Here is a 22,673-nt window from a genome sequence, read left to right on the forward strand (position 1 = left end):
AAAAAAAAAAAAACTTAGAAAAAGCCAAAAGAGGTACTGTCACTCAAGTGATAAGAGTGCTAGCTTTGGGGGCTGGGAAGGTGGCTCAGTGGTAGAGCGCCTGCCTTGCATGCTCAAGGCCCTGGGTTCGATTCCTCAGCACCACATAAGAAAAAAGCCGGAAGTGGCGCTGTGGCTCAAGTGGTAGAGCACTAGCCTCCTTGAGCTGAAGAGCTGAGGGACAGCGCCCAGGCCCAGAGTTCAGGCCCCACGACCAGACCCCAAAAAAAAAAAAAAAAAAAAAAAGAGTGCTAGCTTTGAGCAAAAGAGACAGCACTAGGGCTCAGAGTTCCAGCCCCAGAACCGGCAAAAAAATAAAAATAAAAATAAAATAATTACATGATAATTCAGGACGCTAGGCATTTACACAGAGAAGACCAAAGGCACTCTTAGGGGAGGAACACAAAAGTGCAAGCTCTGATCTATAAAATCATATTTATCAAAATGAATTCTAGAAATGGAAATAAGAGGTTTTTAATTTGGCTTTGTTTTTTGTCTTGCTTTACTTCTTAGAGGGGTGGTGGGGAAGAAAAATGGAGAGACACAGAGTGAACAAATGCAGCAACGGCACTCAGTAAAAATTATGGTAAAAATGAACTATATAACTTGTAGGTAGAAAAGGGAGGAAAAAACTGGGAGAGAACTAAGGAAGGGGTGACAGTGTCCAAAAAGAAATGTACTCATTACCTGACTTACCAAACGGTAACAGTAACTGTACATCACCTTTATAATAACAATAAGAAAAAGAAAAGAACTTCTATGTATATGTGACACACTGCAAATGAATCACAGACAGTGCTGTTCATGCAAATTCCTTATAAAGCCTCTTTCTCAGAGCACAGAAGAGAAACATCAAACTTATAATCAAGGAGGGCTTTTTGGTTTGGGTTTGTTTTCCACTGTTTTATGGTAGGGGATTAAACCCAGGACACCTTGAACATGCTAAGCAATCACTCTATCAATTGAGTCATGGCCTTCAATGAGGTTTTTTAATGAGAGACTTTGAGAGAAAGAGTAGTCTCAGAATGGTTTCCATCAGTGGGCTGGGAAGATGGCTCAGTGGTAGAGTGCTCGCCTTGCATGCATGAGGCCCTGGGTTCAATTCCTCAGTACCACATAAGCAGAAAAAGCCGGAAGTGGGTGCTGTGGCTCAAGTGGTAGAGCGCTAGCCATGAGCTGAAGAGGAAGAGCCGAGGGATAGTGCCTAGGCCCAGAGTTCAGGCCCCACGACCGACCAAAAAAAAAAAGAATAGTTTCTATCAGCATACTTCCCCTATGTATGAGAATGTAAAACTCTTAATAGTGCAAACTTTAAATCATCTTTTACTGAAACAACTCTTACCAGGTCCCTCATCTGCACCATTTTGAGCAGCTTCCCAAACTACTAGCTTTGTTCCACAGCCATCTGTAGATGTAGAATCTGAATAATCTGCAGGATTAAATGTCCTGTGATTTGAAATAAAGAACAAAGGCAAAGAAATGGATTAATCCATAAAGCCACAAAATTAACTAAACACAGTCTTCTCACCGGCCCCTTCAAACAGCTACCACATGATTACAATTCTTCTGGCCATCAGAATGCACATCTCCTACAACAATCATATGCAAGATATACTGACATATAGCTGAGGATTTTTTTGTCCTCATTTTCATTTGATTCTAGTTCTTTATTTCCTCCTTGGTTTCTTCAATGATGTACTGGTCATTCAAAAATGTACTGTTAGCCCAGAGCCAGTGGCTCACACCTGTAATCCAGATCTCAGGAGGCTGAGATCTGAGGATCACGGTTCAAAGCCAGGTGACAGTAGCTCACGCTTGTAATTCTAGCTACTCAGGAGACTGAGACCTGAGAATCACAATTCAAAGCCAGCCCAGGCAAGAAAATCTGAGACTCTTATCTCTACTTAACCACCAGAAAACCAGAAGTGATACTGTGGCTCAAGTGGCAGAGTACTAGCCTTGAGCTGAAGAGCTCAGGGACAGCACCCAGGCCCAGAGTTCAAGCCCTGTGACTGACCAAAAAAAAAAAAAAAGTGCATTGTTTAGTCTCCATGTGTTTGTTTAGTTTCTTAAGTTTTTCTTATTTTCCATTCTCTCTTTTGTTTGCCTATTTTCATGAAATGTGGTCCATTGTATCCTAAGCAGAGAACTGGGATCTTTCAAAAGGACTCAATAGTTAAGTCTTTTTTTCTCAAGTCTGAATCCAAGCTGATTTTGAGCCTTTGTCAAGAGAATTATATCTTTTTTTGGTGGGGGAGGGAGTGGTGCTGACCATGAGCAAGAAAGTTACAGGACAGTGCAATGACCTGAATTCAAGTCCCAGTGCTGGAAAGATAAAGTAAAAAGTACTAATTATAATACCTATTCAGTATGTCATCTTTTACTACTTTCAATTCAGGGGGAAAAAGTGTCAGTTACATAAACATTTTAAGTATTTAGCAATCAATGACAATTTTATTTATCAGCTCTCATGCCACGGCTTTCAATTAAGGCTATTTAGGCATACACAAATAGTTCCCACAATCTAAGGAAAATTTGCCAATGTGTGTAGACTTTTTTTTTTTTTGGTTGTGGGGCTTGAACTCTGGGCCTGGGCACTGTCCCTCAGCTCTTCAGCTCAAGGCAAGCACTCTACCGCTTGAGCCACAGCACCACGTCCAGTTTTCTAGTGGAGATAAGAGTCTCACAGACTTTCCTGCCTGGGCTGGCTTTGAACAGTGATCCTCAGATCTCAGCCTCCTGAGTAGCTAGAATTACAGGCGTGAGCCACCAGCGCCCGGCTGTCTTAGACATTTTGATTATCACAACCTCAGAAAGGTGTCACTGTATCAACTAGAGAGAGGAAAAGGATGATGTTATACAGGACATCCTACCACCTCAATGAGTATATCTGGCCCCAAATGTCAATTATGCCAAGGTTAGAAACTCTGCTCTAATGTCTATTGAAACATCAATGTTGCTTATTCTATTCCACATAGTCAATCTTTCTATGTACATAAAACATCTGGTTAACCAGTATAAAGAAACTTGGGGGGCTGGGAAGATGGCTCAGTGGTAGAGCGCTTGCCTTGCATGCTCGAGGCCCTGGGTTCGATTCCTCAGCACCACATAAGCAAAAAAGAAAAAGCCGGAAGTGGCGCTGTGGCTCAAGTGGTAGAGCGCTAGCCTTGAGCTGAAGAGCTGAGGGACAGCGCCCAGGCCCAGAGTTCAGGCCCCACGACCGGACCCAAAAACAAAAAAAAAAAAAAAAGAAACTTGGAACAGGACAGAGGAAGGAAGAGTAGAGTAACAACAAAGGAAATAACTACAAAAACAAGATGGCTGTGACTTACCCCATGCTTTGAGTTGAGAATCTCCCTGCTCCTCTCCCTCTGCCACGTCCAAATCCTTTAAAAAAAAAAATAGTATACATCACTATCAATATCACACACATTTAAACTTCTATTAGTTTCTACACCCTATATTCATCACTGAGACAATAATCAGACACTACTGGCACTGATTATCATCCAGGTCATGGTTGCCCTTTGTTGACATACTCAGTTGTAATTTGACTGAGGCCAAGATTAGACCCCAGTACCACAAAAAGAGAAAGAAATTCTGACATATGAAACATGAACAGAGCTAAGCTGATGTACATAATACTTAGATCAAATACTTGATCCAACTGGGGAGAGAAAAGAGTAGAAACTGTCATCCTAACCAACAGTATTTAAATAAAGAAAACAGGCAAATTTAAAGTGAAGATTCTGCTAAGAAAACATGAATAATATTTACTTGGGCTGGATCAAAATGCTCAGGAAAAAGGCAACAATAAATTAAAAAACAAGAAAATTAAAGAAATCCTGCAAGTCCCTAGGAAACAAATTAACTATATCTATCTTCCTCCAAAGAACAGCAACTATACTCAAGTATTAATCACAAATACCACTTTATAAAATATAATATACCTTAGTCACAAATAGCAAAGTAAAATTATCCTTTCCCAATTATCTAGATGGTAATGTTACCAGTAGCACTGGTTTTATACATATAACATTAACCTACTATTGTTATTTGAAACAAATAAGTTCATCTAACACCTCAGCATAAAGATCTACAGCCACTAGATATGGTAGAAACAACTAGGTTCAAGAGTTTAAACCATGTACTGGTAGCTCACACCTATAATCCTAATTACTCAGGAGGCTGACATCTTAGGATTGTGATTCAAAGCCAGTCCAGGCAGAAAAGAGTCTGTCTCCAATTAAGCAAAAGGTGAGCTAGGAATGTGGCTTAGTGGTAAAGTGCTTGCCTAGCATGTGTGAAGCCCTGGGTTCAATTCCTTACTACCACATAAACAGAAATACATAAACAGAAAAAGGCAGAAGTGGAGCTGTGGCTCAAGTAGTAGAGTGCTAGCCTTAAGCAAAAGAAGTACAGGAACAGTGTCCAGGCCCTGAGTTTAAACCCCAGGACTGGCATAAAAGAAAAAAAAAGGGAGGGGGGGAGAAAAAGAAAGAAAAGAATCTGAATTCCTGTTAAGCCAAGACTCCAATCCCAACTCCTAATCCTTTCCGGGCTCACAGCTCAACATATCAGGCTCTCACAAGGACCAGAACCACTGCACACACACATACCCTCCTCCCCCCCCCCCCCCAAAAAAGGCCAAAGTGGAGCTTTGCTTAAATGGTAGAACACCAGCCCTTAGGCAAAAAAGCCAAGAGTGCAAGGTCCTGAGTTCAAGCCTTGGTACCAGCACCAAAAATAAATTAATTAATTAACGGGAGCCAGTGCTTCACACCTGTAATCCTAGCTATTCAAGAGGCTGAGATCGATCTAACCTAGGCAGGAGAGTCCATGAGTCTCTTACCTCCAATTAACTACCAGAAAACTGGAAGTGGCACTGTGGCACAAGTGGTAGAGTGCTAGCCTTGAGCTAAAGAGATCAGGGACAGCGCCCAGGCCCAGCATTCAAGACCCACAACTGACAAAATAAATAAATTATATATATATATATCAAAGCTGGGCATTGGTGGCTTACTCCTGTAACCCCAGCTACTGAACAAGCTGAGCTTTAAAGAATGAAGCCAGCCTGGCAGAAAAGTCCATCTCCAATTAGCCAATGTTAATTGAAGGGATGGCTCAAGATGTAGAGTGCCAGTCATGAGCAAGAGTTTAAGGCCCTCTGAGTTCAAGTACCAGTATCAATACACACACACACACACAAAATAACTGAGGTCAGTTTGAACTACAGAGAAGTAGCCAGGTGAACAGTTGTGTACTGTTGGTGAGAATACAAATTAGTGCAGTAATTATGGAAACCTTTGAATAGTGGTCCTGTAAAAAAAAAAAAAAAAAAAAAAAACCAAAACACTAAAAACAGAGCTAAGCCAGGCACTGGTAGCTCAGGACTCACTACCTACTCAGGAGGCTGAGCTTATTTAAGGATCAAGGTTTGATGCCAGTCTGGGCAGTAAAGTCTGTGAGATTTATTTAACCACCATAAAACCAGAAGGGGCTCTGTGGCTCAGAGTGGTAGAACACTATTGTCAGCAAAAAAAAAAAAATTCAAAGACAGTGCCCAGACTCCAAGTTCAAGCCTCATGACTGACCCAAAAAAAGTCCAAAAAACCCAAAACAAAACAAAAAATCAACTAAATAAGGCTCAGCAACCCCTCCTAAGGAACTGAAATCACTATGTTAAAGAAATATCTATACCGGGCTGGGAAGGTGGCTCAGTGGTAGAGTGCTTGCCTTGCATGCATGAGGCCCTGGGTTCCATTCCTCAGCACCACATAAGCAAAAATAAAAAAGCCGGAAGTGGCGCTGTGGCTCAAGCGGTAGAGTGCTAGCCTTGAGCTGAAGAGCTGAGGGACAGCACTCAGGCCCAGAGTTCAAGCCCCATGACCGGATCCAAAAAAAAAAAAGGAGTATCTATACCTATTTTCATTGAATCACTTATAATAACTAAGATAAAGAAGCATCCTAAGGGTCTGGTACATCAATGGATGAATGTATAAAAAATAAGTGATATAGATGGACATCATTGGCTTATACTTGTAATCTTAGATATTTGGGAAGCTAAGATCTGAGAATCACATTTCAAAGCCAGCCTTGGCAGGAAAGTCTGCAAGACACTTAACTCTAATTATCCACCAAAAAAGCTGAAAGTAGAGTTGTAGCTCAAGTGGTAGAGTGCTAGCCTTGAGCACAAAAGCTCAGGGACAGTGCCCAGGTCCTGAGTTCAAGCACCAGGACTGGCACAAAATGGAAGAGGAGGAGGAGGAATAATGGTATAGTACACAATACTACTCAGCCTTTAAAAAAAAGAAAAAAGAACAAAACTTAATCATTTGGAACATGAATGAAACTGGAGGATATATTAAGTGAAAATAAGCTAGGCACAAAAAGCCAAGTACTACATGATATCACGATATATGGAATCTTTTTAAAAGTTGAATTCAGAACAATGAATATAGTTCAGTGATAGAGCATGTACTTATCATATTCACAGCATGAGGGAAAAAAGTTTGAATTTATAAAAGACAAAAATGATAGTTTCTAAAGGATGGTTTACAAAAAGATATGGACTAGTTCCAGATAGACAGGAATAGCAAGTTTTGTGATCCATTACAAAGAAAGGTTGACTTTAGTTGGCAATAATACATTATGTATTTCAAAATAATGAAGAGTACATTTCAAATGCATCGCCACAAAAATCATCGAGATGATATTTCAGCGTGGTTAATTCCACACTGTATATATTATCAAAACATCACACTGTACTCTATAATGTAATGAAATTCTTTGTCAACCAAAAGTACTATTTGCCAGAGGACAGTGGCTCACTGTCATAACATTTTAGAGAGTCAACCATTCTTTCGGGTTATGCTGTCATCCTGCCTCAGGGCCCTGTAAATCAACAGCTTGCCTTCTCCCCTCTGCTGCCAAGCATTTCCTCTGAGCTCGCAGCTTACCTCTACCACGAGCTCGCTTGCCGCGGTCTGAAGGCTTATCCCCTTGGTTGCAATCAATTCCATTCTCTTCACCTCTAACTAAGGAAGAAAGAAAAGGAAAAAAGACTTACTTTTCATTCACAAACCTTTGACATAACCTTACTAAGGTGGGAGGGAAGCTTAATAAGCAGGTTGCAATATAAAAAATGAATTCAGAAACCAGGAAAAACTAAAAGTGGTTCAAAAGCAACATTGTACAATTCATAGTGTGAAATCGCAAAAGAAATGAAAATAGGGCTGAGATTGTGGCTTTAGTGGTAGAGTGCTTGCCTAGCATGCATGAAGCCCTGGGTTTAATTCCTCAGTACCACATAAACAGAATAAGCCAGACGTGGCACTGTAGCTCAAGTAGTCCAGTGCTAGCCTTGAGCAAAAGATGCTTAGGAACAGTGCCCAGGGCCTGAGTTCAAGTCACAGGACCAGCAAAAAAAAAAAAAAAGAAATGAAAATAATGCAAGAATTTTCTTTCCTTCTATGTGGATTTGTTCTTTCCTAAATTAATCTGCAAAAAAAAACCCTACACATTCATTATGTAACCATCTAATAGACCACAGAATTTGTTCATAAGTTGAGTTAGAACCCTGGAATGGCAAAGAATCAATCAAAAGAACAATAGCAAGGAAATACTAAATCCGTGGAAATGCTAAAGTATTAAGAGAGGATTTATAGAAGGTCATCCAGAAGATGTCAACACTTTTCTCTTTTCCTCTACACTGGTATCCTTCTACCTTCATTAAAATATAAATTTCACCTAGGCACTGGTGGCTCACGCCTATAATCCTAGCTATTCAGAAGGCTGAGATCTGAGGATCCAGTTCAAAGCCAGCCCAGCCAGGAAAGACTGTGAGACTCATATTCAATTAATCACCAGAAAATCAGAAGTGATGCCATGGCTGCTCAAGTAGTAGAGTGCTCACCTTGAATTGAAGAGCTGAGGGACAGTGCCCAGGTCCAGAGTTCAAAGCCTCACATCCAGCCTCACCTCCAGCAAATAAATAAACTTATTTATAAATAAGTATTTATTTATATTTGTTTATATTTAAGTATTTATTATAAATAATTATTAAAGTTTATTTATCTGTTTATTCAAAGCTGGGCATCAGTGGCTCATAACCATAATTCTAGCTACTCAGGAAGCTGAGATCTAAGGACTGACTGCAATTCAAAGCCAGCCCAGGTAGGAAAGTCCATGAGACTCTTATCTCTAATTAACCAGCAAAAAAAACTGGAAGTGGGGCTATGGCGGAAGTAGTAGAGTGCTAGCCTTGAGCAAAAGAAGCTCAGGCACAGCAACAAGGTCCTGATTTCAAGCCTCAGGACCAACAAACACACAAATAAATATGTAAATAAATTTCTTTTGAGTGCTGGTGGCTCACACATGTAATCCTAGCTACTCAAGAAGAGCTGCAGTTCCAGGCCTGCCTGGGGAAAAGTTCACAAGGCCCCATCTGAACAGAAAAAGCTGTTGGCATAAATGAGGGTTATAGTCCAAGCCAAACCAGGCAAAAATGTTTGTGAGAATTCATCTCAAAAGAATAAGCCAGGGCTGGGAAGGTGGCTCAGTGGTAGAGTGCTTGCCTTGTATGCATGAGGCCCTGGGTTCAAATCCTCAGCTCCACATAAGCAGAAAAAGCTAGAAGTGTTGCTGTGGCTCAAGTGGTAGAGCTTTGAGCTAAAAAAAGCTTTTAGCTTTGAGCTAAAGAGCCTAGGGACAGCGCCCAGGCCCAGAGTTCAGGCCCCACAAAGGAAGGAAGGAAGGAAGGAAGGAAGGAAGGAAGGAAGGAAGGAAGGAAGGAAGGAAGGAAGGAAGGAAGGAAGGAAGGAAGGAAGGAAGGAAGGAAGGAAGGAAGGAAGGAAGGAAGGAAGGAAGGAAGGAAGGAAGGAAGGAAGGAAGGAAGGAAGGAAGGAAGGAAGGAAGGAAGGAAGGAAGGAAGGAAGGAAGGAAGGAAGGAAGGAAGGAGAGAGAAAGAAAGAAAGAGAGAGAGAGAGAGAGAAAAAGAAAAAAAAAAAAAAAAGCCAGCCAGGTGCAAGTGGCTCATGCCTGTAACCCTAGCTACTCAGGAGGCTAAGATCTGAGGATCACGGTTTGAAGCCAGCCAGGAAAAAAGTCCATGAGACTCTACTCTCCAACTAATCACAAAAGAAGCCAGAACTGGCACTGTGGCTCAAATGGTAGAACGCCTCCCTTGAGTGAAAGGAGCTCAGGGACAGCGTCCAAGCCCAGAGTTCAAGCCCCAGGACTGGCAAAAGAAAAAGAAAAATCTGTTGGTATAAATAGTAAGATAGCAGTCCAAGTCTTTCAGGGCAAAAAGTGAGACCTTTATGTTAGAAATTATCAGAAGCCAGATTCTAGTGGTTCACTCCTCCAATTCTAGTTACTCAGGAGGCTAAAATCTGAAAATTGTGGTTCAATGCCAAACAGGAAAATTGGTGACTCATCTCCAATTAACCACTCTCTACCAAAAAGCCAGAAGTAGAACTGTGACTCAATTGGTACAGTACTAGCCTTGAGCTAAACAATCTCAGGAATGGTGCCTAGCCCTGAATTCAAGCCCTAGGACTGACATGGAAGGCAGGTAGGCAGGCACTCTTCTCAAAACCTAAGAGCAATTAACTACTTATGACCCAGGTCAGCACTGATATGAAACTGCATCACAGGGCCTAATGAACTACTAAGCTGCAACATATTTCTAGTATTAACTATTATAGGAACAATTTTGCATTTTTTTTTGTTTGGTTTTGTTTTTCCTTTTTGGTGCCAGTTCTAGGGCTTGAAATCAGGGCCTGGGAACTGTCCCTGATCTCATTTTTTGTTCAAGGCTGGCGTTCTACCACTTGATTCACAGATCCACATGCAGTTTTTTGGTGGTTAATTGGAGATGAGTCTCATGGACTCTTCTGCTTGACATGACTTTGAAAAGTGGGCCTCAGATCTCAGACACCTAAAGTAGCTAGGATTACAGGCGTGAGTCACTGGCACCAGGCTTACGGGCATTCTTTTGATTATTCTTTCAACTTTTCAGGATGCCTGAAAACTCAGAAAAACTTAACAAGAAAAATATGTACAAGCTGGGTGCCAGTGGCTTATGCCTATAATCCTAGATAAAGAGCTAAGAATTGAGGCTGGAAGCCAGTTTAGGCAGACAAATTTGTGAACTCCTCTCTCCCATTAACCAGCAAAAAGCTAAAAGTGGAAGTACTGCTCAAATGGTAGACAGCTAGCCATAAAAGAAAAGCCTAAGGGGTCAATGTGGCTTAGTGGTAGAGTACTTACCTAGCATGCATGAAGCTCTGGGTTTGATTCCTCAGCACCACATGAACAGAAAAGGCTGGAAATGGCACTGTGGTTCAAGTGGTAGAGCACTAGCCTTGAGCACAGAGAGGCTAGGGGACATAGCCCAGGCCCTGAGTTAAAGCCCCAGGACCAGCAAGAAAAAAGAAAAGAGAGAAAAAAAGAGAAAGAAAGAAAGCACGCGCGAGAGAGAAAGAGCGCCAAATGATAGCATGAGACCCTGAGTTCAAGCTCCAGTACCCGCATACACACAGAAAAAAGTATACTTATTACACTCTACACACACACACAAAAGTGAACTTACATTCTCTGCCTCGATTGCCACCTCTTCCTTTCCGGTTGTTGTTTCCACGTCCACGACTTGCTTCTCTCTCTATTTTCTTCTCTCTGTTCTCTTTGTTTTCTGAATTCTCTTTTCCAAAATTCTTTTTCTTTCCTCCAACAGTCTCCCATGATGTCTATCAAAAAAGAATTTTTAATTGTTATTCAAAGGGTATACAATTATAAATAGTGCAAACATGAATCTTTCAAACATAATACTTACAACTTGCAGTTTCCTTTTCCATTTACTTCTACTTTAATAATAAGATATCAACAATCTTGCTAAATTCTTGTTTCTATACAGTACATAATTACAAGTATTAGCTAACCCCACAATTTACTGCTCCTCCTCAGTCCTTTTCTATGCTGACTTACGAACTAAGTTAATATGCCCTTTTTTTCTTGTTGTGGGACTTGAACTCAGGACGTGGGCACTGTCCCTGAGCTTTTCTGCTGAAGGCTAAGTGCTCTACCACTTTGAGCCACAGTACTACTAGTGGTTTTCTAATGGTTAACTGGAGTCCAATTAACCACTTAAAAGCCCTAAGTGGTGCTGTGGCTCAAGTGATAAGAGTGCTAGCCTTGAGCAAAAAGGAGCTCTGGGACAGTGCCCAGGCCCAAAGAGTTCAAGCCTTAGGATCAATAAAAAACAAAACAAAAAGCCAGGCACTGGTGGCTCACATCTGTAATCCTAGCTACTCAGGAGGCTGAGATCTAAGGATTACAGTTCAAAGCCAGCAGGGGCAAGAAAGTGCCTGAGACTTATCTACAATTCTTTTTCTCTCCTCCAACAGTCTCCCATGATGTCTATGAAAAAAGACCAGAAAACCGGAAGTGGTAGAGTGCTTGCCTTGAACTGAAGGGCTCAGGGACAACACCTAGGCCCAGAGGTCAAGCCCCACGACCGACACAAAAAAATAAATAAAATACAGTACAATTTCCAGATAGAATTAAGAGAGTAAGGCCTGACAACAACCTGATACAGCTTCAGTTCCTTATTTCCTAAAATCAAAGGGATTATCATTAATGTGCCTATACATTCACCAAACTTTAAATTGTTTTTATAATATTCATTTATATTCCTTAATTTCTCAAATATATAGATGATTTTTAAGGACACACTACTTAATATAATTTCCTGAAAATGTAAGTGAAAAGCCAGGAATTGGTGGCTCACACCTGTAATCCTTGCTACTCAGGAGGCTGAAATCTGAGGATTGAGGTTCAAAGCCAGCCCAGGCAGGAAAGTCTGTGAGATTCTTATCTCCAAAAAACCACCAGAAAACCAGAAGTGGTACTGTGGCTCACGTGGTGGAGTGCTTGCCTTGAGCTGAAAAGCTAAGGGGCAGTGTCCATGTCCAGATTTCAAGCCCCACAACCGACCCCCCCCCAAAAAAAAAAGAAAGAAAGAAAGTGAAGATTTTAAGGTGCTGGGAATGTAACTCAGTGGCAGAGTGCTTGCCTAGGATTCATGAAGTCCTGGGCCCAACCAATCCCCAGTATTGAGAACCATTTTTTAAAACTTCTTTCTGTCTGTATGTGTCAAAGTGTTATTAAAAACACATCCACAGAATACTCAACATAAGCAAATAAATGTATAAGCAAATTGTTTATTAGTCTATAAAAAGAAAGAATAGAGGTAAAAACTAAGATGAAGACACAAAAGCAGTGTGTGGACAACTGAAAATTTTCAGATGATCTAAAGGGAAACTATGGGCTGGGAAGGTGGCTCAGTGGTAGAGCGCTTGCCTTGCATGCATGAGGCTCTGGGTTCGATTCCTCAGCACCACATAAGCAGAAAAAAAAAACCGGAAGTGGCACTGTGGCTCAAGTGAGAGAGTGCTAGCCTTGAGCTGAAGAGCTGAGAGACAGTGCCCAGGCCCAGAGTTCAGGCCCCACGACCGGATCCAAAAACACAAAAAAAAAACAAAAAACAAAAGGGAAACTATGTAAGGCTAGAGTAGATTACCAGGTTAGTGTTTTTTCTGGAACTTAAATATGGTACTGGCCTAGCATGCAGAAGACCCTGGGTTTATTGCTTAGCACATTCCCTCCTCCCCACTAAAAAAAAAAAAAAAAAATACAGAGTAGCACTCACAAACCACTCTACTATAATACAAAACTGGAAACAAATCTTAGCACTGCAAATGACAAACACTTACCGTATCTGAATTTCCTTCCAGCAATATATTGATAGCTTTGTTCACATCTCCATTACAGTCATGTAGGGCCACTATGCATTCATCCTGATTTTTTCCTGTCACTTCCATAAGCTATTCAAAGTATTAGAAAATAGTTACATGGACCAAAAAATAGCACTTGATATTTTTAGATTCTTCCATGTAAATATAGAAAATATTCAATCCTTCTACATAAATATAACCTTTTTCATTCGGTTTATGATCTGACAAGAAGTTAACTTGTATTTTTGAGGCTACCCTATGTCCTAATACTAATCACTAAAAATCAAACTCCTCCAAGCTGACCAAATATTAGAATACTAAATAAGTACCACATACACATACACACTCAGGATCTGCTCACACTTAAGTTTAATGACACAAGATTCTCAAAGTTTTGAACTTAAATATTAAGTGGAACTATATAAGTACAGTCACCAGTCACAGAAATCATAGTCAAACATTTTGTACAGCAGCAACATTTCATACACTATCACTGCTTATTACATAAACTTAGTTATAACAGCCTAAAATCTTACAAAAAGAATTTTGTTGCTGTCACAAACTATGCTCCTCAGACATATTTTCTCAAGAAGCTTCAACAGGGTATTATGTTCGAATAAACAAATCCATTCCTTTTTTCAAGGGAAGGTTGGGAAATGACAAGATCTTATTATGAAGCCTAGGCTGGCCTCCAATTTGCAATGCCTCCCAAGTGTTGGGATTACAGCACATAATCTAGCATTAGACCACTTGCTTTTTCTTTTTTGTTTATACCTGTCCTGGGGCTTGAACTCAGGGCCTTGGCACTATCACTGAGCATTGTTTTGTTTTTGTTTTTTTTGTTTTTTTTTTTGCTCAAGGCTAGCACTCTACCATTTGAGCCACAGCTCCAGTTCTGGCTTTTTGGTAGTTAATTGGGACCTAGGAATCTCAAGGAATTTCCTGTTTGGGCTGGTTTCCAACACTGATCCTCATGGGCTCATGTGATTAATACTCTTCAGCCTCCTGAGTAGCTATGATTATAGGTAGCTATCGATGCCTGGCTTGTCCATTTTCTTTAATGAGGGAAACTAACCACTTAGTTTTTTCTTTGCTAGAATCATCACAGACTAGGCACAAGTTCTTCAATTATCAGTGTACAAACCTATGATTTAATTATATGTTGTTATTCTAACATATACTAAAGTTCAAAATAGCTTGACTCTTAACATTTCAAGGGATTTGTGCCTATGCCATAAGATTAATTAGTAGAAAAGTCTGACTAAATCACAAGTCTCCTGATCTACCAATCACTTCTTGCACCATACCTCAATTTGGTATCTTCCATTTTTCTCTTCTCATTTAACAGAAAAAGTTCTATCAACTCTGTAGTTTCCCAGTATTTTTATGCAATCAGAATCAAAATTTTTTAATTGATTGGGTGCATTAAAAAGAACTAGAGTTAGAATTTCATTCTCTGAAATATGTCTATTTTTTATCTGCTATTCTATAGAGATAACAAGTAATACAATATATGGGCAAGTATCTCTCAAACTGTAGCCACATCTCATTCTCGAGAATGAGGAATGAAGTTTATGGGCTTTGTTTTGCTTTTTTTATGTCGTTTTGGGGGAGCAGGGGGAGGATTAGAATGAGAAAGAGAAGGAGGACAGGATCTACGTTGCCATTTGATTCTCTAGCCTCAGACTCCTAGGTAGCTAGGATGATACAAACATGTAGCACCACAACCATGAGTTATGTGTGGTGTGTGTGCTGGTCCTGGGGCTTGAACTCAAGGCCTAGGTGCTATCTCTGAGATTTGCTCATGGCTAACACTCTACCTCTTGAGGAACAGTTCCACTTCTGGCTCTTTGGTAGTTTACTGGAGATGGGAGTTTCATGGACTTTTCTGTCCAGACTGGCTTCGAACTGCAAACCTCACACCTCACTTAACCTCCTGAATAAGTAGGTGCTATCCTGAATAAGCCTGAGTCATCAGCACCTAGCTTATAAGATTTTTTATAAACAATTTCTCTGGCCCTCAAAAAAATACTTTTAGGTTAACAGTAGAGCTACAAAGAATTATGTAGAAACAAAATAATTTGTGTAATAAAGTAGTACACTATGGGACACACACAAATAACTCAAAGATTTTAATGTCAGGCAGATGACATTTCTTCACCTAGCTACCAGTATATATAATCACACATCCAAAATCCAGTATATGGATGAGTATGCAAGAAGAAGGCTTGAAAATGAAAATCTTTAGTCAAAATTATCTTCTTAAATGCACTAAGAAGAGATTACAACAATAATAGTATCCTTTGCCAGAAACATACCTGTTTAACTTTAGCTTCAAAATCTGAATCATTCTTATCAAAGATCACTTGAGCGAGACGCATCTGTTCGGCTGTTGCCTGGAAAGCATGTACAACTGGTTAAGATTTGAGCAACAGAAATATAAGTTAGAAGCAAAAATCTGGATCAAGTTGATGAAGATCTCAAGTTCCAAGCACTATAATAACAAATATTGATAAACCAAAAGAGGGGGCAGATTCTGGTTTTAGGCCTATTTGTATAAAACCTTTACTCACAAAGAAAGTAAGAATTAAATAGTTTACAGAAGACTTTATTTTGGTAAAATGACCTAAAATTTGTTTTTTGCTTTTGGTTTTTTTTGCTGGTCTTAGGGCTTGAACTCTGGGCCTGAGTTCTGTCCCTGAGCTTCTGTCAATTCAAGGCTAGTATTCTACCACTTGAGCTACTTCCAGTCTTTGCTGAGTAGTTTATTGGAGCTAAGTGTCTCAAAGACTTTCCTGCCTGAGCTGGCTTTGAACCACAATCCTCAGATCTCAGCCTCTTCAGTAGCTAGGATTACAGGCATGAGCCACCAGTGCCTAGCTTCACTGGTGATGTGCCTTAAATAGATTTTCTTTTTTTTTTTTTCTTTTCTTTTTTTTTTTTTTGGTCAGTCATGGGGTTTGAACTCTTCAGCTCAAGGCTAGTGCCCTACCACTGGAGCCACAGCGCCACTTCTGGTTTGTTTCTGCTTATATGGTGCTGAGGAATCGAACTCAGGGCCTCATGCATGCAAGGTAAGCAATCTACCACTGAGACAACTTCCCAGCCCTTAAAATGAATCTTCTTTATGTCCAGAAAAGAAGAAAAGTATAACAAGAAGCAATGGAAACAAATTGCCCATACACAGGAGTACAATCAGGCTGCTGATAGAGTAAACTGTCAACTCTAAAAAGTATACTAATCAGCTCTGAAGAGAAAAGGCTCCAATGCTTAGCTAAGTGAAAAATGTTTTGTTAAGTCACCTCTTTTTTAAAACACAATTTTATAGTTTCTATTATTTTCCCCTTAGGTAGTGAGGCTTGAACTCAGGACCTGGTAATATTCTACCACTTTGAGCCACACCACTTCTGGTTTTCTGGTGGTTAATTGGAGATAAGAGTCTCCTGGCCTTTCCTGCTGGCTTTGAACTGCAATCCTCAGATCTCAGGCTCCTGAGTAGCTAGGATTATAGGCATGAGTCACTAATGCCCACCAGAGAAACTTTTAAACACTACAATTAGTCAAGTCTGCAGAAAACCATAAGTTACTTTCTTCATTCCAAATCCTGTTTTCATAAACCAAGTTACTGAATACTTAAGATATTTTTTCCTACCACAAGTATTTTATAAAGTTAAGCAGTTGACACATGTCTGTAACCTATGAAAAGCAGGAAGATTATGAAATCAAGGTCAACCTAAGAGTAAGACCCTATCTCAAAAAAAACTACATGTGAATGCAGTATTAAGTCTATATTGTGAACAGAAAATATGCCAAAATAGAGTACTGAGGTAATTTAAATTGAAAAGTAAAATATGAACTATATAAACAATGTAATAAATTTGAATTTATTAAACTTGGTATCTGAACTCTGCTTTACAAAGCAACATCCTTATTCTCCAAAAATATACACTTTATAGGCTTAAAAGGAAAATTAGGTGATAATGATAAATGCTTATAATCCTAACACTCAGGAGACAAATCCTGAATTTGAGGCCAGCAGGGCAACACATTGAGATATTGTCTCAAAATTAAGCAAATAAAAATTTTTAAAGTTTACTGAGTTGCTCACTCTTGTAATCTTAACTACTCAGGAGATGAAAGGGATCATGAGTTAAAGCCACCCTGGGCAAAGAGTTTGCAAGGCAATATTGCAACAGAAAAGGTTGGAGGCATGGTGACATGTGTCTAGCATTCCAGTTATAGCAGAAAGCATAAACAGGAATGAGTATCTTAGTACTGGTCAGTCCAAACAAAAAGGCTCTTAGGGTTTTTGGTTTTTTGGTGGGGAGAGTCAGTTGTGGGGCTTGAACTCAAGGCCTAAATGCTTATCTTATCTCAGAGCAAAAAACCTTATCTCAGAGCAAAAGGGTTAGGAGTGGCTCAAGTTGTAGAACAATTATCTATCAAGTACAAGGCCTTAGGTTGAAAACCTTGAACTGCAATACACACACACACACACACACACACACACTTGTGTGTGTGTGTGTGTGTGTGTGTGTGTGTGTATATATATATATATATATATATATATATATATATATATAATTTTGAAATTCCAAGACAATCCACTATCCTAAACTTTTCAAACTTAATCAGCCAGGGTTCCTAGGATGAGAAACTAGAGTATAACATCAAAACTGAACAAAACATACAGGACAGGAAGGAAACTGAAAAGGGAAGGAGAACAGAGGTGAGAAAGCTCAGAAAGCAGGTCAGCAGGAGGGAAGTTGTTGAAATTAGAAAAGCCACCCTAAATAATGTCCATAAAAGTCATTCCATATAAAAATGAAGAAAAAAATCAAATCCTATACAAAGTTAATACAAAAGGAACATGAACCAAGATAAACACTCTATCACAATAAAAGCACACACGGAAAAACATGATTAAGAACAAAAATAAGTCCGGGTATCAGTGGTTCTCGCCTGTAATCCTAGCTACTCAGGAGGCCATGATCTGAGGATCAAGGTTCAAGCCAGCCCGGGCAGGAAAGGCCATGAGACTCTTATCTCCAATAAACCACCAGAAAACCAGAAGTGGCACTGTGGCTCAAGTGGTAGAGCGCTTGCCTTGAGCTGAAGTGCTGAGGGACAGTGCCCAGACCCAGAGTTCAAGCCCCATGACCAACCAAAAAAAAAAAAAAAAGCCAGGCATGGTGGTTCAGCCTATAATCTTAGCTACTCAGGAGGCTGAGATCTGAGGATCGCAGTTCAAAGCCACCCTAGGCAGGAAAGTCTGTGAGACTATCATCTCCAATTAACTACCACGAAAGTGGAGCTGTGGCTCCAATGGTAGAGCATAAGCCTTGAGCTTGGGACAGCACCCAGGTCCAGAGTTCAAGCCCCACAACTGACAAAAAGAAAAAAGAAAAAAAGAAGCAGCTATTGTCTGTTCAAATGGAGCTAAAAGATACTACGGACTGCCAGGCACCAGTGGTTCATGCTCGTAATCCTAGTTACAGGAGTAGCTGAGTACAGGAGACAGATCTGAGGACTATGGTTTAAAACCAGCCTGGACAGGAAAGTCTAAGAGACTCTTCAATAAACCACTCAAATACTGGAAGTAACACTGGGCTAGAAGTAGTCAAGCACTAGCCTTGAGCAAAAGAGCTCAGGGACAGCATCCAGGCCTACACTTCAAGTCTTATCAACCCTCCCCACCCTACCCCACCCCACTCCATCCCCACACACACAAAGGTAATACAAAGCAACAAAATAAGACACTAATGAAGCTATCAGATAGCTAGGCACTGGAACTCAGCCAACAGTCCTAGCTACTCCAGAGATTGAAATCTGAGGATCAGTTTTCTAAACTTAGCTACTCGGGAGGTTGAGATCTGAGGATCAGGTTTCTAAGCCAAGCCAGGCAGTAAAGTCTAAGAGACTCTTATCTCTAATAAACCATGCAAAAACAGGAAGTGACCCTGAGCCCAAAGTAGTAGAGATCTAGCCTTGAGCAAAAAAGCTCAGTGGCAGCAATTAGGCCTTCAGTTCAATCTCCACAACCAACAAAGACAAAACAAAACAAAAAAAAAAGGATACTATGAATCAACAAAATAAAGATACTAATCAAGAAATCAATCATAAGACACCAGATAGCTGCCTATGGGAGGTCTTGCCTGTAATCCTAGCTACCGAGACTGAGATTTGAGGATCACAGTTCAAAGACAATCTGAGCAAAAAAGTCCAGGAGACTCTAATCTCCAACAAATTACCAAACAAAACAGAAGTGACACTGTGGCTCAAGTAGTAGTGTGCTAGCTAAAAAAGCTCAGAGACAGCACCCAGGCTCTGAGTTCAAGCCTCAGGAGCAGCACAAAAAAAAAAGACAACTGATAGAATAATACCATAGTGTAAATTTTTGTTTTCCAAACTCATCTTCAATTTCTAAGCTTAAGCAATCCTTCCACTCAACCTCTAGTAGCTGAAAAAACAGAAGCACAACACTGTACTCAGCTAGGAAACTTTAAAGTAAAAATGAAACTGATAAAAGATAAATTAAATGATCAAAAACAAATTAAGGAGGCAAATAGTCAAATACTGAAGCTAAAAAAAAGACAAACCAACCATTAGTGAGAGATAATACAAGTCTCTGAAGAAAAGTACACATACCAAATAGTTACAAATGTTTAAAACTAAAATTCAGGCTGGGTACCATGACAAATGCCTTTAAACTCCAGCAGCTTGCTAAGCAGATAAATGGAAGACTGTACTATGAAATCAGTCAGAGCAAAAAGCTGGTGACATCCCATTTCAATCAATAAACCAGGTGTAGTTGTTCACACACTTGTGTTCCCAGATACTAACGACAGTAGGCTGAGGCTAGTCCCCTAGAGACAAATGTAATATCCTATCTGAAAAGTGATTAAAGCACATGGACTAAGGGTCTGAATGATAGAGAGCCTGCCTACCTAGACCAAGAAAATCCTGAGTTTAAATCAGTACTACTCAAGAAAATTTTAAAAAGACTTAAACTCAAATAAATTATGAGGAAAACAAACAAAAAATGTTTATGTAAAGACAACAAGTTGATCATCTCAACTTGTAATAACCCACATTGACAAAGAACAGTTAAAGAAATGGATTGTACAAAGCAAACATTAGGTATCAAGGCAGAAATGGCAAGAGATTTATTGAGCAAAACATAACAAAAAGCCAAGCAGGGGATGGGAATGTGGCTTTGTGGTAGACAAAAAGCTGGAAGGGCGTCTGTGGCTCAAGTGGTAGAGTGCTAACCTTGAGCAAAAAGAAGGTCAGGTACAGTGCCCAGGCCCTGAGTTCAAGCCCCAGGACTCGCAAAAAAATAAAAAAGGCCAAGCACTGGTGCCTCAAGTCCATAATCCTGGCTACTTAGGAGGCTGAGATCTGAGGAGCAGGGCTCAAAGCCAGCCCTGGCAGGAAAGTCCAGGGGACTCTTATCTGCATTTAAAAACACCAAAAAAAAATGGAAGCAGAGCTGTAGCTCAAGTGGTAGAACACTAGTCTTGAGCACAAAAGCTCAGGGAAAGCACCCAGGCGGAGCTCTAGGACCAGCACATACACACAAAACTCATAAATAAAACCCAGATTATGTCAAAAGTGATACTGTCAGCAAGCATCAAGACACTCATTATTTATAATGAACGAAGAGGGCCCTAAGGGAGAAGGACCACAAATTCAAGGTCAGCTTGGGCTGCCTAAGCCATTTCCAGGATAGCATGGACTACATAACAATATCTCAAAAGGCAAAGACAGCTACTCAGGAGGCTGAGATCTGAGGATTACGGTTCAAAGTCAGCCTGGGCAGGAAAGACTGAGACACTTTGGTGCTGTGGTAGAGCACTCACCTTGAGCTGAAGAGCTGAGGAACAGAGGCGAGGCCCAGAGTTCAAGCCCCACAACCAACAACAACAACAATAAGATAATAATAAGATTAAAGGGCTAAGAATGTGGCTCAGTGGTAGAGTGCTTGCCTTACATGCATGAGGCCCTGGATTTGATTCCTCAGTACCACAAAAGCAGAAAAAGCCGGAGGTGTTGTTGTGGCTCAAGTGGTAGAATGCTAGCCTTGAGCTGAAGAGCTGAGGGACATGGGGCTGGGAAGGTGGCTCAGTGGTCAGCGCTTGCCTCGCATGCATGAGGCCCTGGGTTCGATTCCCCAGCACCACATAAGCAAAAAGAAAAAAAGCCGGAAGTGGTGCTGTGGCTCAAGTGGTAGAGCACTAGCCTTGAGCTGAAGAGCTGAGGAACAGCGCCCAGGCCCAGAGTTCAGGCCCCACAACCGGACCCAAAAAAAAAAAAAGAACTGAGGGACAGCACCCAGGCCCAGTGTTCAGGCCCCACAATGGAGGGAGGGGGGAGAAGGAGGATTATTTAAAATATATAAAGAAAGTCTGAGGTTTGAGGGTATGTCTCAGTAACTGCTAGGCAATCTCAAGGTCCTGAGTTCAAACCCAGTAATATTAAAGAAAAAAAAAAAAGCTATGGTGAGCCTTTAATTCATACCCAGTAAAACTAGCCTTAACTCCTGTCTAGCTAGCATGAAGCCCTGAGTTCAAAGTAATTAAAAACAAAACAAAAACTGTTTTTAGTACACACTTCAGCAACACCTATACTAAAATTAGAATGACACAGAAATTAGCAACAGCTCTGAACAAAAAGATACACAAAATCACTAGGTACCAATGGCTCATGCCTATAATCCTAGCTACTCAGGAGGCTGAGATCTGAGGATCACAATTCAAAGCCTTTCAGGCAGCAAAGTCCATGAGACCCTTCTTTCCAATTAATCACAGAAAAAGCCCTAAGTGCTAGCCATGAGCAAAAGTTGCTCAGGGACAGTACCCAGGACCAGGGTTCAAAAGCACCAGCAGTCATCATAATCATCAGAATCTTCTTCTTCTTCATCATCATCAATCATTTTAAAGAGACATATATCCACAAATGTATAGATATATAGATATACACACAATGGGTACATAAACAATGTAGACATCATACATTACTTTAAAAAGAGGTCAAGTGTACAGGGGCTGAGAATTGGCTTTGTGGTAAAGTGCTTGCCTGGCAAGCATGAAGCCCTAGGTTTGATTCCTTAGTACCACATAAACAGAAAAAGCCAGAAGTGGCGTTGTGACTCCAGTGGTAGAATGTTGGCCTTGAGCAAAAGAAGCTCAGACACAGTGCCCAGAACCTGAGTTCAAGCCACTGGAGTGCTCCCCTCTCCCCACTCCTGGTCAAGTGTGGCACACATCTCTCAACTTCTTGAAAGGAGGAGACTGCAAAGAACAGGCTGGGTGTAGTGATACATATGTAATCCACAAGGAAGATGAATATAGGAGCATAGAAGGCAAAGGTAAGATCACAATTCAAGGCTAGCCCCATGCAGGGAGGGAGGGAGGGAGAGAGGAAGGAAGGAAGGGAGAGAGGGAGGGAGGGAGGGAGGGAGGCCACTTGAGACTGTAACCCAAAAAATGATATAAGCAAAAAAGGACTATGGGGATGAGTGACTCAAGTGGTAGAGGGCTCTGAGGCTCTGAATTCAAATCCTAGTACAGATAGAGATAGATAGATAGATAGATAGATAGATAGATAGATAGATAGATAGATAGATAGATAGATAGATAGATAGATAGATATTGCATAGAACAGAACAAAACAGAATACAATACAATACAATGATGAAAAAAAATCTATGACTTCCAGCAGAAGCTAATCTACCTAAAACAATAGGTGTACCAATCTGTTGCTCAGGATCTCTGGATTTCCTATTTTCACTATTCACCTGAGGGCTACTACTAGCAAGTAAAATGTTTCAAAGACCCT

The 22,673-nt window shown here is 40.5% G+C and overlaps 1 protein-coding gene across 5 annotated transcripts in view; it reads right to left on the bottom strand.

Annotated features, from left to right (window-relative positions):
• Ubap2 (ubiquitin associated protein 2) overlaps nucleotides 1–22,673 on the bottom strand; it is a 112,591-nt gene that overhangs the window by 44,048 nt on the left and 45,870 nt on the right. For all 5 annotated transcript variants that reach the window (XM_042696343.1, XM_042696335.1, XM_042696316.1 and 2 more), the window contains exons 3-8: nucleotides 15,152–15,229; nucleotides 12,813–12,923; nucleotides 10,634–10,787; nucleotides 6,999–7,076; nucleotides 3,372–3,426; nucleotides 1,382–1,485 (exon numbers count right to left, since the gene is read on the bottom strand). In XM_042696343.1, coding sequence (XP_042552277.1) covers nucleotides 1,382–1,485; nucleotides 3,372–3,426; nucleotides 6,999–7,076; nucleotides 10,634–10,787; nucleotides 12,813–12,923; nucleotides 15,152–15,229 — 580 coding nt within the window. The remainder of the gene's footprint in view (nucleotides 1–1,381; nucleotides 1,486–3,371; nucleotides 3,427–6,998; nucleotides 7,077–10,633; nucleotides 10,788–12,812; nucleotides 12,924–15,151; nucleotides 15,230–22,673) is intronic.

Source organism: Dipodomys spectabilis, unplaced genomic scaffold, assembly GCF_019054845.1.
Source record: "Dipodomys spectabilis isolate Male_0828 unplaced genomic scaffold, ASM1905484v1 ptg000006l, whole genome shotgun sequence".
In the NCBI taxonomy this organism is placed as follows: Eukaryota; Metazoa; Chordata; class Mammalia; order Rodentia; family Heteromyidae; genus Dipodomys; species Dipodomys spectabilis.